At 41.9% G+C, this 11,813-nt stretch overlaps 1 protein-coding gene across 2 annotated transcripts in view; it reads left to right on the top strand.

Annotated features, from left to right (window-relative positions):
* ACAD8 (acyl-CoA dehydrogenase family member 8) overlaps positions 1 to 11,813 on the top strand; it is a 31,821-nt gene that overhangs the window by 12,279 nt on the left and 7,729 nt on the right. The window contains exons 1-6 of one of the 2 annotated variants that reach the window (XM_019718833.3): positions 5 to 219; positions 6,326 to 6,426; positions 6,850 to 7,019; positions 7,617 to 7,726; positions 8,114 to 8,190; positions 8,595 to 8,732. In XM_019718833.3, coding sequence (XP_019574392.3) covers positions 114 to 219; positions 6,326 to 6,426; positions 6,850 to 7,019; positions 7,617 to 7,726; positions 8,114 to 8,190; positions 8,595 to 8,732 — 702 coding nt within the window. In that variant the 5' untranslated portion in view covers positions 5 to 113. Of the gene's footprint in view, positions 1 to 4; positions 220 to 6,325; positions 6,427 to 6,849; positions 7,020 to 7,616; positions 7,727 to 8,113; positions 8,191 to 8,594; positions 8,733 to 11,813 lie in introns of those variants that run through there. The other variant, XM_074321294.2, reaches the window with a different exon arrangement.

The following is an 11,813-nucleotide window of genomic DNA, read 5'->3' as shown; positions in this document are numbered from 1 at the left end:
AATGCTGTGTGGGGCGGGTTGCGGGATGGGGTCTCCGGTCTCGAGGCCCGGACAGAGGAAGGACGGCCGAGGTCAAGTACTTCCAGGCGCTGGCTGTGGCAGGAGCGGCCGCTATGTTGCGGAGAGGCTGCCAGCGTCTCGGAGCGCAGCTCTGCTGCACGCGCCGTGGTCTCCGGGCTTCCGACAGCGGCCACCGGAACTTGGTCTCCTGCATCGATCGTAAGGCTCTCCCCCGGGCGCAGGTGTTCCGGACCCGGGAGGGGCCACGGAGCGCGCTGTCACCCCCGGGAGTCTGCACCGCGGTCATCCCCGGCCCGGCTCCCCTGGGCGGTCACCCCTGGCCAGGTTACCCACGCCGGCCCGTCATCCTCAGGCGGTCAGCACGGTCGTTACCCCTGGGCGCTCACCCTATCCTGTCCCATCTGGGTGGCCTCGCTGGCCGCCCTCACAATCTCTGATCTCAGTCTGTCTGTTGTGCCCCTGGGCCTTGTCTGCTACTCGCCCACGCCTCACCTCGATGTGGATGCGAAGCCAAGCTCCTGAAACGCGTGCCCCAGACCTTTCATTGGTCCTTGAGCCCCGAGCTCACTGCTACCCTCCGCACCGGTCTGGAGGAACTTGGAGTTTCTTGTCTGAAAGGCAGGCTTCCTACCGCATGGGGCCCTCTGAAGTTAAATTGAGATATGAAAATACTTTGCAGCTAATACAGCTTAATCCTTGTTGTTGATGCTGTTCGTTTATTGCTAAAATCTTCCTTAACTTAGTTTATATTGTAACCGGAGGCCAAACCAGTGCGGGGCTGGTGCTGCCTGCTCCGCTCAGCGGATGGGACTCAGGAGTTGGGTCACAGAATAACTTTATTATCAGAGCACCGGTGGTCTGAGAAGGCAGCCGGGCTAACACCTCCAAAAACGGCCTTAACGTTCTCAGACCTGCTGAGGGTATTTAAGGGAAAATCAGGGCGCTCTCCCAGAGGCTGCAGGCCGATCTGGAGGTCTGTTCTCCTTTCATGATGTCCCGCTCTGTCCCCTCTGTCATCGTATCTCTTGTGGCTCCAGTGAGCCGGGAACGGTGGGGCAGTAACCTGGGAAAAAAGCTAAGGGTAGAGTTTGTAATTAGCAAGCATCTACAAGGCGATCTTCTAATACAAGGATCTGGAACAGGAACAGGGCAGGGCCTCCAGGAGGCAGTCTAAGCGCAGCCACAGTGGGTGTGATTTACTGTTTAACTGTGGGCTAAGGAAAAAGTGAAGCCAGCCCGGATGGGGGCAGGGCATCCCGGAGGCTTTCTGAGTACAGGAGGCCTGGCTTGGCCCTGCTTCAATAATACCAACCTCTAAATACCATGTTTCATAAGTTTACTTACAGATACAATAACTAAGGGTTTTACATTTATCCTCACTACTATGAGATACGTTCTGTTGTTATCCCGGCTTTCAGATGAGGAGTGGATGATTAGAGACTACAGAAATTCGTGGCTTTAAAAAAAAAAATCAACAACAAAGACAGTAAGAATGTGAAAATCCTGGTGTTGGTGGTGATAGATGAACAAAAGCTCCAGGAAGTACAAGAGCAAGTACAAGATTTGCTCACTTGTTTAGATTTTATAACTTGACACCTATAGCTATAAAACACTTTTACTGTTTAAATTTCTAAAGGAAAAAAATATATATCATTGCAAATGGGAAACTACCAGAGTTTACAGACCTGAATGTCTTCAGGGACCAGGCAGATACTGTGTTTCCCCGAAAATAACACCTAGCCGGACAATCAGCTCTAATGCATCTTTTGGAGCAAAAATTAATATAAGACCTGGTCTTATTTTACTATAAGACCCGGTCATATAATGTAATGTAATGTAGTGTAGTGTAATATAATATAATACCGGGTCTTATGTTAATTTTTGCTCCAAAAGAGGCATTAGAGCTGATTGTCCGGCTAGGTCTTATTTTTGGGGAAACACGGTACTTTAGATGTGAGTAAGGGAGTAGCGACCTATGCTGATTGAGGGATACCCAGTCACTTTGAGACTCTGTCAAGCACCTAACCACTTTTTTCTTCTGAAGTATTATTTTTTTAATTTTAAATAAATGACACTTTTCTTTACAGCAGAATAGTCTATGAATCCCTTAGATTGACACGTAGATCTATAAAGTACACTAAGGTTTAGCATACTGTTTTGTTTTGTTTCCTCAGTGTCACCTTCACAAGGTGCTGCCCTGTTCTCGCACTTAGAATTTGGTAAACAGGGTCACCCTTGTTGATACCAAAGTAGATAAGGCGTTGTTCTGGTAACAAATACGTTAAATGTGAGTATTTCCTATTTCCAGCAGCTAAGTGGTATAACTTCAGCTGATGAGGTGCTTTTTCATGTTTTTAAAAGAAATACCTTTTAAATAGTAAAATGAAAGGAAATTGTCCTTTCAGTATATCATCCTACACATTAAAATATCAAATTAATGGAAGTGATCAACAAATATTTCTCATTGTTTCATTGCATATTTTAATGTGAAAATAATTTTTAAGAGAATTGTGATTTTATTATATTTTAATATATTACATATTTATTATATATAATTTCCACATTTTACAGGTGTTACTATCATTTTACAGATGAGGAAATTTACTCACTGTCTAGTGGAGCCCCTTCATTTTACAATGGAATAAGGTGTACAAATGTACTTGACTTACTGAAAGTTGTACAGTTAATAATTTCAGAACCAGAGCTCAAATGACTAATTCCTTGCCCAGTGCTCTTTTATACTTTGCTGCAACTTCCCAAGCATTCCTTGAACACAAAGATTCTCAAATACTAGAACTATTGATTCTCTAGTTAGGTTTCTACTTGGATGCATTTAAAAAATCTTATATTATTTGGAGAGAGAGAGAGAGAGAGAGAGACAGAGAGAGAGAGAGAGAGAATATGTGTGTGTGTTGGCTTCTTGAACTCTGCTAGTAACTCCAAACTTCATGTGGCCTGGTTTTTGTTTTGTTTTGTTTTTAGAGGGTATTTTTCTGGGAGGTTAGGTATTTTTACTTAGTAATTATGCTTTCTCATGTATAATTTGCTTTTCAACTTGGCTTTTCCACTTTTGTTTTTCTCCAAGTAGTATTCTCCTTTTGTTAGCATTCCCTTAGCTAAAATTAATTATTTGTTACTTATCTTTAAAAAATGTAATTATATTGTATTTAGTTATACATATGATTTGCATACATCTATTACCTGTTATTTACTTAGAATGCAATTCAAGTCTACCTTTTCCTTAAACTGTTCTGCTCTGTCAATTAATAATTTTAAACATTTATTGAACTCTTGCTGGGACTGAAATTGTGTAACTTCTCTTTACACAGTAAGATGTTTGCATTATTACCATTTATGCCATCCTATGTGTGAATACAAAGACCATATTCATCTTTGTAACCCCAGTACTGCTCTGCAGTAGACATTCTTTTGTAAGTGGTCTTTGAACTATGATCTACAGGAGCATTTCTGCAAGATAGTGCAAATAAATGACCTGACTCCTAGTCAGGGAACCCTGAATTGTTTATCCCTAACGATATTCCTGAGAGTAGCACCCAATGTAGGTTTCTATTGTGGGCTTCTCAAGGTAGCCAAATCTTTAATCCTCACCACCATTCATTTCTGAGTTTCCCATTGTAATGAGTCCTGATACAAACAGACTGCTTTCTCCTGCCTCTCACAGGAGATGCCCAGGTCTGCTCCAGAGAAACAGGCTCTGTCACCTGAACTTATTCTCTGCTGGAAGGGCTGTGTGTCAGTATTAGGTACTGAAATAAATTATTGTCGAGTGTGGCTCCATGGTCTTCCTTTAGTGCTCTTTAGCATCACCCCAGAATGACTAAATTTTTAGCACTGTTGGATGAAACCTTAGATAATACAGAGCCCTACATTTTCTCTTTACCCCTTACATTTTTACAGCCACCACTGTACCTCAGAGCTTCACTGTGCCTCCAAGTATAGGCATACACTCCTTTAATTTTCCTTAGCACACCTGAGGCAGGTGGTCCTTTACAAACGGCAGTAGTAAGAAACAACAAGAGAAATAATTGTGAACAATATAAGTCAACTGTGCTGGTTGCTGATCCTACTGTGTTGTGCCAGCTCCCAGGATTTGTGGTCCTGTCTTTTAAATTCCCTACACTGTCCACACGAGGTTGTTTTTCACAGGAGCATTGCCTAAGTCTTTACTTTTTGCTCCCTCTAGCTACGTAGAAGTCTGTATCATCTTGCAAAACAGAAAACATATTTTAGGCCTTACTTAACTATCTAGTTGTGTTGCAGCTCTGCTTTCCAATTCAGTCCTATCTTAACTATGCAATTTTTGAAAAATATGTAAAAAAAATAAAGTGTTCATGTCATTAGAGGAACTGATTAAAGAAAATTTGTAAAGCAATATTGTGAATGGAGTAGTCACTCTGTTTTATGTAGGTAGACATAGATATCGTCCTCCTAAAGAGTATCACCTCTGATGAAATACTCCTATAGTGTAGTCTTTTACAAGATGTTTAAGGCTCGAGGGAAACTTCTCCCAATGAAGCTATACTACCTGTTGGTATCACTCAGTTAATTCATTTTCCTTAGCTTTTAAGTGTCTTCGACCTAGAAGTGAAGGAATTACCCAAAGTCACAGCACTGATAGTCAGGATAGAAAATTTTCTAAGAATTCTGAGTCCATGGGGTGAAAACAGATTTAGTGAGGCCTTAACCATGTTTTTAACACTGGAAGATTTTCATTCATTGTTCTCAATGAATGTCTGAGACTTGCCAAATGCATGGCCTTATTACAGGCCTTTTTCCTTAATTTGGAAGTAAACCAAAGTATGAGGTATGATAAAAAAAATACGGTGAATGTTTACATTTTAAAAAATTTATTGCAATAAAAGGCACATTGCTATTAATGCCCCTAAAAATACTCCCCCTGCTTCGAACACGCTTATCCCATCGTTCTTAACCACTTTCTGAAGCAGCTCTGGAAGTCCTCTTTAGTGAGTGTCTTTAGTTGCACTGTTGTGGCTGCCTGGATGCCCTGAATTCATTTAAAACATTTACCTTTCATTGTCATTTTGACTTTGAGGAAGAGCTAGAAGTCACACAGTGCCAGATCCGGTGAATAAGGTGGACGAGGACACACCATAATGTTTTTATTTGACAGAAATTGCCCTACTAGAAGCGATGTGTGACATGGAGCCTTTCCATTATAATCACAAAATACAGTGAATATTGTTGCCGAGTGCCATCCAAGGGAAAGGCAGGGATCTTCAATACAGGAAACAGCGTTGAACCTTATTAACAGTGTGTGACAGGTTTCAACTTGTTCGGTGCAGTCAGTCGGGTCTGACTACAGTTGAGAGAAGGTGTGTTTTAAAGTGTGCTGTAAATCATCTTCCATCATGACAATGCTCTGTGCCACACATCACTTCTGGTACGGCAATTTGTGTCAAATAAAAACATTGCAGTGTATCCTCATCCACCTTATTCACCGGATCTGGCACCATGCAACTTCTGCTCTTCCCCAAAGTCAAAATGATTCAGGACATCAAGGCAGCCACAACAGCACAACTAAAGACACTCATGAAAGAGGACTTCCAGAAATGCTTCAGAAAGTAGCAAGAATGATGGGATAAGTGTGTTCAAAGTGAGGGGGAGTGTTCTGAGGGGGATTAATGGCAATATGTCTTTTACTGTAATTTATATATATTACAGTAATATAATATATATGTACAGTTTATATATATACATATACAGTATATATATATATACACTTTATATATATGTAGTATATATATATATACAGTTTAAATATATATGTATATATTTGAACATGATCACACATCGTATGTGTACCTTTCTTTCCCAGTTGATCTTTTAAAAATGAATGTTGGTACAGGTAGACAGCTATAGACAGATATACGTAGATAGGATTTTCCCAGGATAGAAATACAGAAAAGGTAGGACAGCCTAAAGGAAAAAGAAAAATGTTTAATTTGAGGGTCGGTGTGTGTTTATCATTTTTTTATATGTGGGTTAATGAGGAGGAAGAGGTAAAGAAGAGTATTTAAAGAATAACTAGGAGGTAAATAAAGTCAGCCAATCCCCTTGGGAGTAAAGGAAGAAGGCGAAAGGTGATGATGTATCAAAGAAACTGATTGATGGTGGGTGATGTCATTCTCTGGATGCTAAAGATAGTACTGTGTATGGGAGATGCTGTAGTAGAGCCACTGTCCCAGCTTCATGGAAATTCTTGTTTGTGGTACTCTTCCCAGATCCCTGTTCTGAAACTGAATGTATGCAATCTTGTCCATAGCTTCCATGGGACTAAATGAAGAACAGAAAGAATTTCAAAAAGTGGCCTTTGACTTTGCTGCCCAGGAGATGGCTCCAAATATGGCAGAGTGGGACCAGAAGGTAGGAGTTTTGCTTGTGGCTAGATGTTCCAACAAATGCTTCATCTTCATCTCCTCATAATCCTAACTGGGCAGTGCTTATTCTCCACTTACAAATGAGAGTACTGGTAATGGTATGATTCCTTTCCTGAAAGGTATCCTTATCGTCCTGAAGATACCTGTATTTTTTTTTTAATTGTATAAAGATTTGGATCACTCCTAAAACCAAAGCAGGTGTATTGGTAATACAAAGAAACTTCAATGCCAGAAAATCAGTCCTTATAGAATGCATTTTAAGCGATACCACTGTATAGATGACAGATGGGCATATTAAGTTAAGAGAATCCCTACTCCCAAATGCAAACATCTTAATCCCTCATTGTGCCCTCTAGAAAAGTCCATCTAAGAACCACTCACTGGCGACCCTGTTCTCTTTTGTACATAGGAAGTGTTTCCAGTGGAGGTGATGCGGAAGGCAGCCCAGCTCGGCTTTGGTGGGGTCTACGTACGAACAGATGTAGGTGGGTCTGGACTGTCACGGCTTGATACCTCTGTCATCTTTGAAGCCTTGGCTACAGGCTGCACCAGCACTACAGCCTATATAAGCATCCACAAGTGAGTGCCCAAGCTTGGAAAGCACAGTGAAGTCCTCACATGGGTTGACTGGGAAGTTTCAGATAAATAGGGAAAAGATTTATCTTTCAGATTGAGTGCCTTTGAAGAACTACACAGTTAAAAGTTCAATGCTGCTGCCTGTTGCACTTGAATCTTGTATGTTGCTCAGAGAATCTTGTCTGTCTGCCTGCCTTCTTCCAAAATCTAGATTGAGTGGTACCAGACTTCCCCAGTAGTGGTCAGGGCCCTTTTCCTCAACCCAAAGGTGAAACCTCCAGGAACTGGGAAAGTACGAAAAACTCTTTGATTTTTAGGGAGCTCACTTAACGTCACTAGAAGTAGCATGAACATCCAAGTGAGAAATACCCTGGCCCTGGTTATCTCTAGGGGGTACGTGTTCCAGGAATATGTTTTAATCCAGGCTTTTTCTTTACAGTTGAATCTTCTCAGTGGTGACTTTTCCCTTCCCAGTCTCTCTTCTGCTTCTCTCTACTTTTCTGCCTTTGTTCTCTTTCCCCATCCCCTCCCCCTTCAAATGTCCTTTTCTTTCCCATCTTAATCTCTGTGAATGTCTTTTGTTCTTGCTGTCCCTGTCAGCATGTGTGCCTGGATGATCGATACCTTTGGAAATGAGGAACAGAGGCACAAATTTTGCCCACCACTCTGTACCATGCAGAAGTTTGCTTCCTACTGCCTCACTGAGCCAGGTGGGTTTGCCACACTGCAGGTGAGATGGTACCCACGTGAAGTCACTGAGCACTCCTTAGCCCATTGATACGTATAACCATTGTTTGCCCTGAGGTTTAGTTGTAGAGTAACAGATTCTTATGATTAGACGTCACAAGACTAAGAGATCTCTAGGGCAGAGTCTCTCCAGGCTCTTTGCAGGAAGCTAACTGCAAGTTACTGTGGTGAGAGATGGAAGATGGTCTGATTGCGATGTGCAGTTTTTACCAAGTACAGAGTTACTTCAGCTGTCTGGATTTTAAAGTGTCAAACTCTGAGCTGTATGTTATAAGGGACTGTGCTGGGGCTCCCCTAACTTCACTGACGTTCTCCCCCACCCTCTGTTTCCTCTCTGATCCCTGCTTTAGGAAGCGGGAGCGATGCTGCCTCCCTTTTGACCTCAGCTAAACGACAAGGAGATCATTACATCCTCAATGGCTCCAAGGTACCAGAGAGCTCTCCTCCCAGAACAGCTTGGAGACTGTTTCCATCTTCCTGCTAACATCGCCTGGATCCTTGCTATCTGCGAGTTAATATTCCCATAGGGTTTTTACGTGTTGGGCAGAGAACCTCTGACCAATTTCCCTTTATTTACCTTCACTGTTTCTGTCTCTTTTGATCTGATTCCAGATATTTTTTTCATTTTTGTCTATCCCTTTTGTAGTCTCATCAGCTAGATCACTGATTCCTCAGTCAATGCAGACTCTTTTTACCCCTTCTTAGTTTCTCTGTGCCATTCTATCTCTTAGTGTCCTTTTGTCGGGAGGACCTCAAGTATTTTCCCAGATGCTAGGCTCGGGAAACTGGTGCAGTCCCTGATCCCTGTTCACCACCTCTCCACCCTCACAGGCCTTCATCAGCGGTGGAGGTGAATCAGACATCTATGTAGTCATGTGCCGAACAGGAGGACCAGGCCCCAAAGGCATCTCATGCATAGTTGTTGAGAAGGGGACCCCTGGCCTGAGCTTTGGCAAAAAGGAAAAGAAGGTAAGTGGCTGTTGTCGGGAAGTAATTCAAGTTATGAGACTCTCCCACCTGCCAGACCACGTTCTGCTCTGTTTCAGGAAATAGGTTCGCATACTATCTAACTTGTTTGGTGGCAATTTCTTCTAGTAGAATTTTGACAAGTACATGTAAAACAGAACAGAGCATCGTTAACGAAACCCTAGACCACTAGCAAAAGTGCCAGTCATTTCTACAAGCTGCCTGTTGTTTCAGTGTGAGTGATTTCTCTGTCATCTCTCCTGCCTCCACCTTTGTCCTGTGTTTCTTATCCAGCGTCTTATTTAGTTATCGCAGGAAGAAATACTTACAGACGATTTGGTGTTGACTAGATGTCTTAGGAATGATAGGCATGTGGCCAACATTTTTTCTTTAAATAAAAATAAAGGAAAACTCATTGATAATTGTGGATATCTCAGTGATGTAAGAGGGAGAGTGTGTCCATGGGTGCTTTGAGAAGACATTTCTAGGACTAAGACATCTCATAGCCAGGCCATGAACAGCAGAACTGTGATTGTGTGACTAGCTGGTGATGAGGGTGAGACCTGTTAAGATTTATTAGGCTAAATGAACAGAACAGTCACCTACCTCCAATGTGCACTTTTAGAGTTAGGACTTTGGGAGAGACGTCAGGTAATGAAATAACCCCTAAATATACTTCTGTCATAACTCCTAGGGTTTCCAGATTTCTTTGCATGACCCTTCCTGATTATTTGTAACTGCCAAGGAGTTTTGATTAGTTTTAATACCTCTTGTAGCATAACAGGTATTTACTGGATATCTACTGTGTGCAAAGCCCATGCTAACTCTGGGATTAATACAAAAGTCGCTACCAGACTTGTTTAGGATTATAAGACTTAATGCTGTCTTATGTATGTCAGACGTTTATCCTAGGTATGATATATAAGATATTTAGCTATAGAATTTTTTGATCCGAGGAATGTCTGTTTTGGATTCTAAGACACAGACTGACTTATGTACTCTTTACAGGATCCAGTTATACTGATTCAGGTTTTAATGTGATGATTGCTTCAACACACAGAAGTAGTATCCACCTAAATATTTGTGGTATCTGTTAACAGAATACCAAAGCTAACAAGTTTGGTGCCTGGAGAAAAATTGCAAATAAGTTCCATTAACAGAAGTGTATCTTTTCTTCCCTTCATTTTCTATTTCTCTCCTCTCGCTTTTAAACATATATATTTTCTTTTTTAATTATTAGTTTTGCTTTATACATTTTTTAACATAAGAGAAATTTGGAAGGACGTCTCTTCATTCATTCTACAGCTGGTGAGTGCCCCCTGTGTGCCCAGCACTCTTCTAAGTAACAATGACAGAGCAGTGGACAGGACAGACATGCTCTGCCATCATGGAACTGACATTTTAGTAAGCAGGGACAGACAAGAGACATGAAGAAAAACGGTATCCTGTAAAATTGTGACAATTTAATCAAAGGTTTTGTATAGAAGAATGAGTTTTCTCCTGGGAGGGGTGGAAGTGAGGCCTCTTAGGCCTCCATTAGTGCTCAGTGCTACGTAGGAAGGAAATAAAACAGGGTGATATGACACTGATTGAGGAGAGCTTCTTTAGATAGGGAGCACGCAGTGAGGCCAGGACATTTGAAATGAGATCTAAAGTGTTAGAAGGAGCCAACTGTGAGAAAAATTCTGGGCAGAGACAACAGCAGAAACTAGGGGCCTGAGATGGGAATAAGATTAGCCTATTTGAGCAACCAAAAATAGTTCAGTATGACCCAAGGGTAGTGAGCAAAGAAGAGAAAGGTGTGGGATGAAGGTAGAGCGGTAGGTAGAGCCTTACAGGTCAGGGTGAGGAGTCACCCACTGATCCTCATGGTTGATTTGGCTGTTCTGATAACCTGAGCAACTGGCTTTTCTCTGTCCCTGCTCCAAGGCCTGTTTCCTGCAAGCATGTGCTTTGACTTGGCACATGCATTATACAGCTGAGAGCTTTACCACCAGCTGTGCATTGACTTTATGGGAAAGTAATGAGGACTTGCTTTGTCTTCAATATTATCGTTGAAACAATCATCACATTAAAACTTCAATCAGTATAACTGGATCCTGTAAAATTATGTGACAATTTAATCAAAGTATTGTAGAGAAGAATGAGTTTTCTCCTGGGAGGGGTGGAGTGAGGCCTCTTAGAAGAGAATATGAAGATAATATGTGGGACCCAAGACAAGACTGACAATAGGAATGGGCTCTAGTGGTAGTGGTCCAGGGGTGTCGGGGGTTCCAAAGGAAGAGTGGCCATCTGTCCTCACCGGCTTCAGCTTCCCGGGGGCTCTGCTTGGATTAGGGATGGAGTAGTTCTCTCTGCATAGGGAAGAAGGTGTTTTCACAGTAAGGGGTTAAAAGGCAGAAGGTCTGAGGTGGCAGCTATTTGTATTTGGTTCTTTTGTCGTTAAATACTATTAAGGTCAGAGCTTTCTGTTCCATTCTTGCTTTCAGGTGTTTATCTTCTAATTGGGTAGATAAATTCACAGGTAGACACCTGTGAATTTATAGGCCAGTGAAAATACAGGCCAGTATTGGAAGGTTTCAGACTTACGGTGAGACTGAGAGCCTGAAAGAGAACAAGGTCACTGCTGGCTCAAGCGACTGGGAAGGCCTCAGGAGGCTTCATTTAAGCTAGACTGATGGAGTTTGGGGATGGGGAATATTCGTGGTGGAGGGAGCAGAATAAACAAAAGTATAGGTGTAAAAACCCAGTAGTACAGTGTATAGACCAGCTTGACGGGTGGAGAATACTTATAGGTGACCTATAGAAGAGAAGGCTGGTAAGGAAAGATTGGGCCACATTTACAAGGCCTTAAATAAAAGGCTGAGGAATAAAGTTTATCTTCCCAACAAAAGGGAGCTATTGAGTGTTTTTATATAAGGAAGTGATGGTGATGTGAAGGCAGTAGTGTTTTCAGAGCTCTAAAGGAACTGGGAGATTTTATATAGTCTTGCGGTTTTAAAATCTGCATCACCAACTCTCAGAGTTCTTTGAAGCCTTGGAGAGTACCTGGAAGAGGAGATGAAAGTGTCAAGTATTGAGAGC

Source organism: Rhinolophus sinicus, chromosome 9 (genome assembly GCF_057876585.1).
Source record: "Rhinolophus sinicus isolate RSI-liver-muscle chromosome 9, RSI-T2T, whole genome shotgun sequence".
Classification (NCBI taxonomy): Eukaryota; Metazoa; Chordata; class Mammalia; order Chiroptera; family Rhinolophidae; genus Rhinolophus; species Rhinolophus sinicus.
The sequence above is the reverse complement of the archived record's forward strand: the minus strand, read 5'-3'. Positions and strand labels throughout refer to the sequence as shown.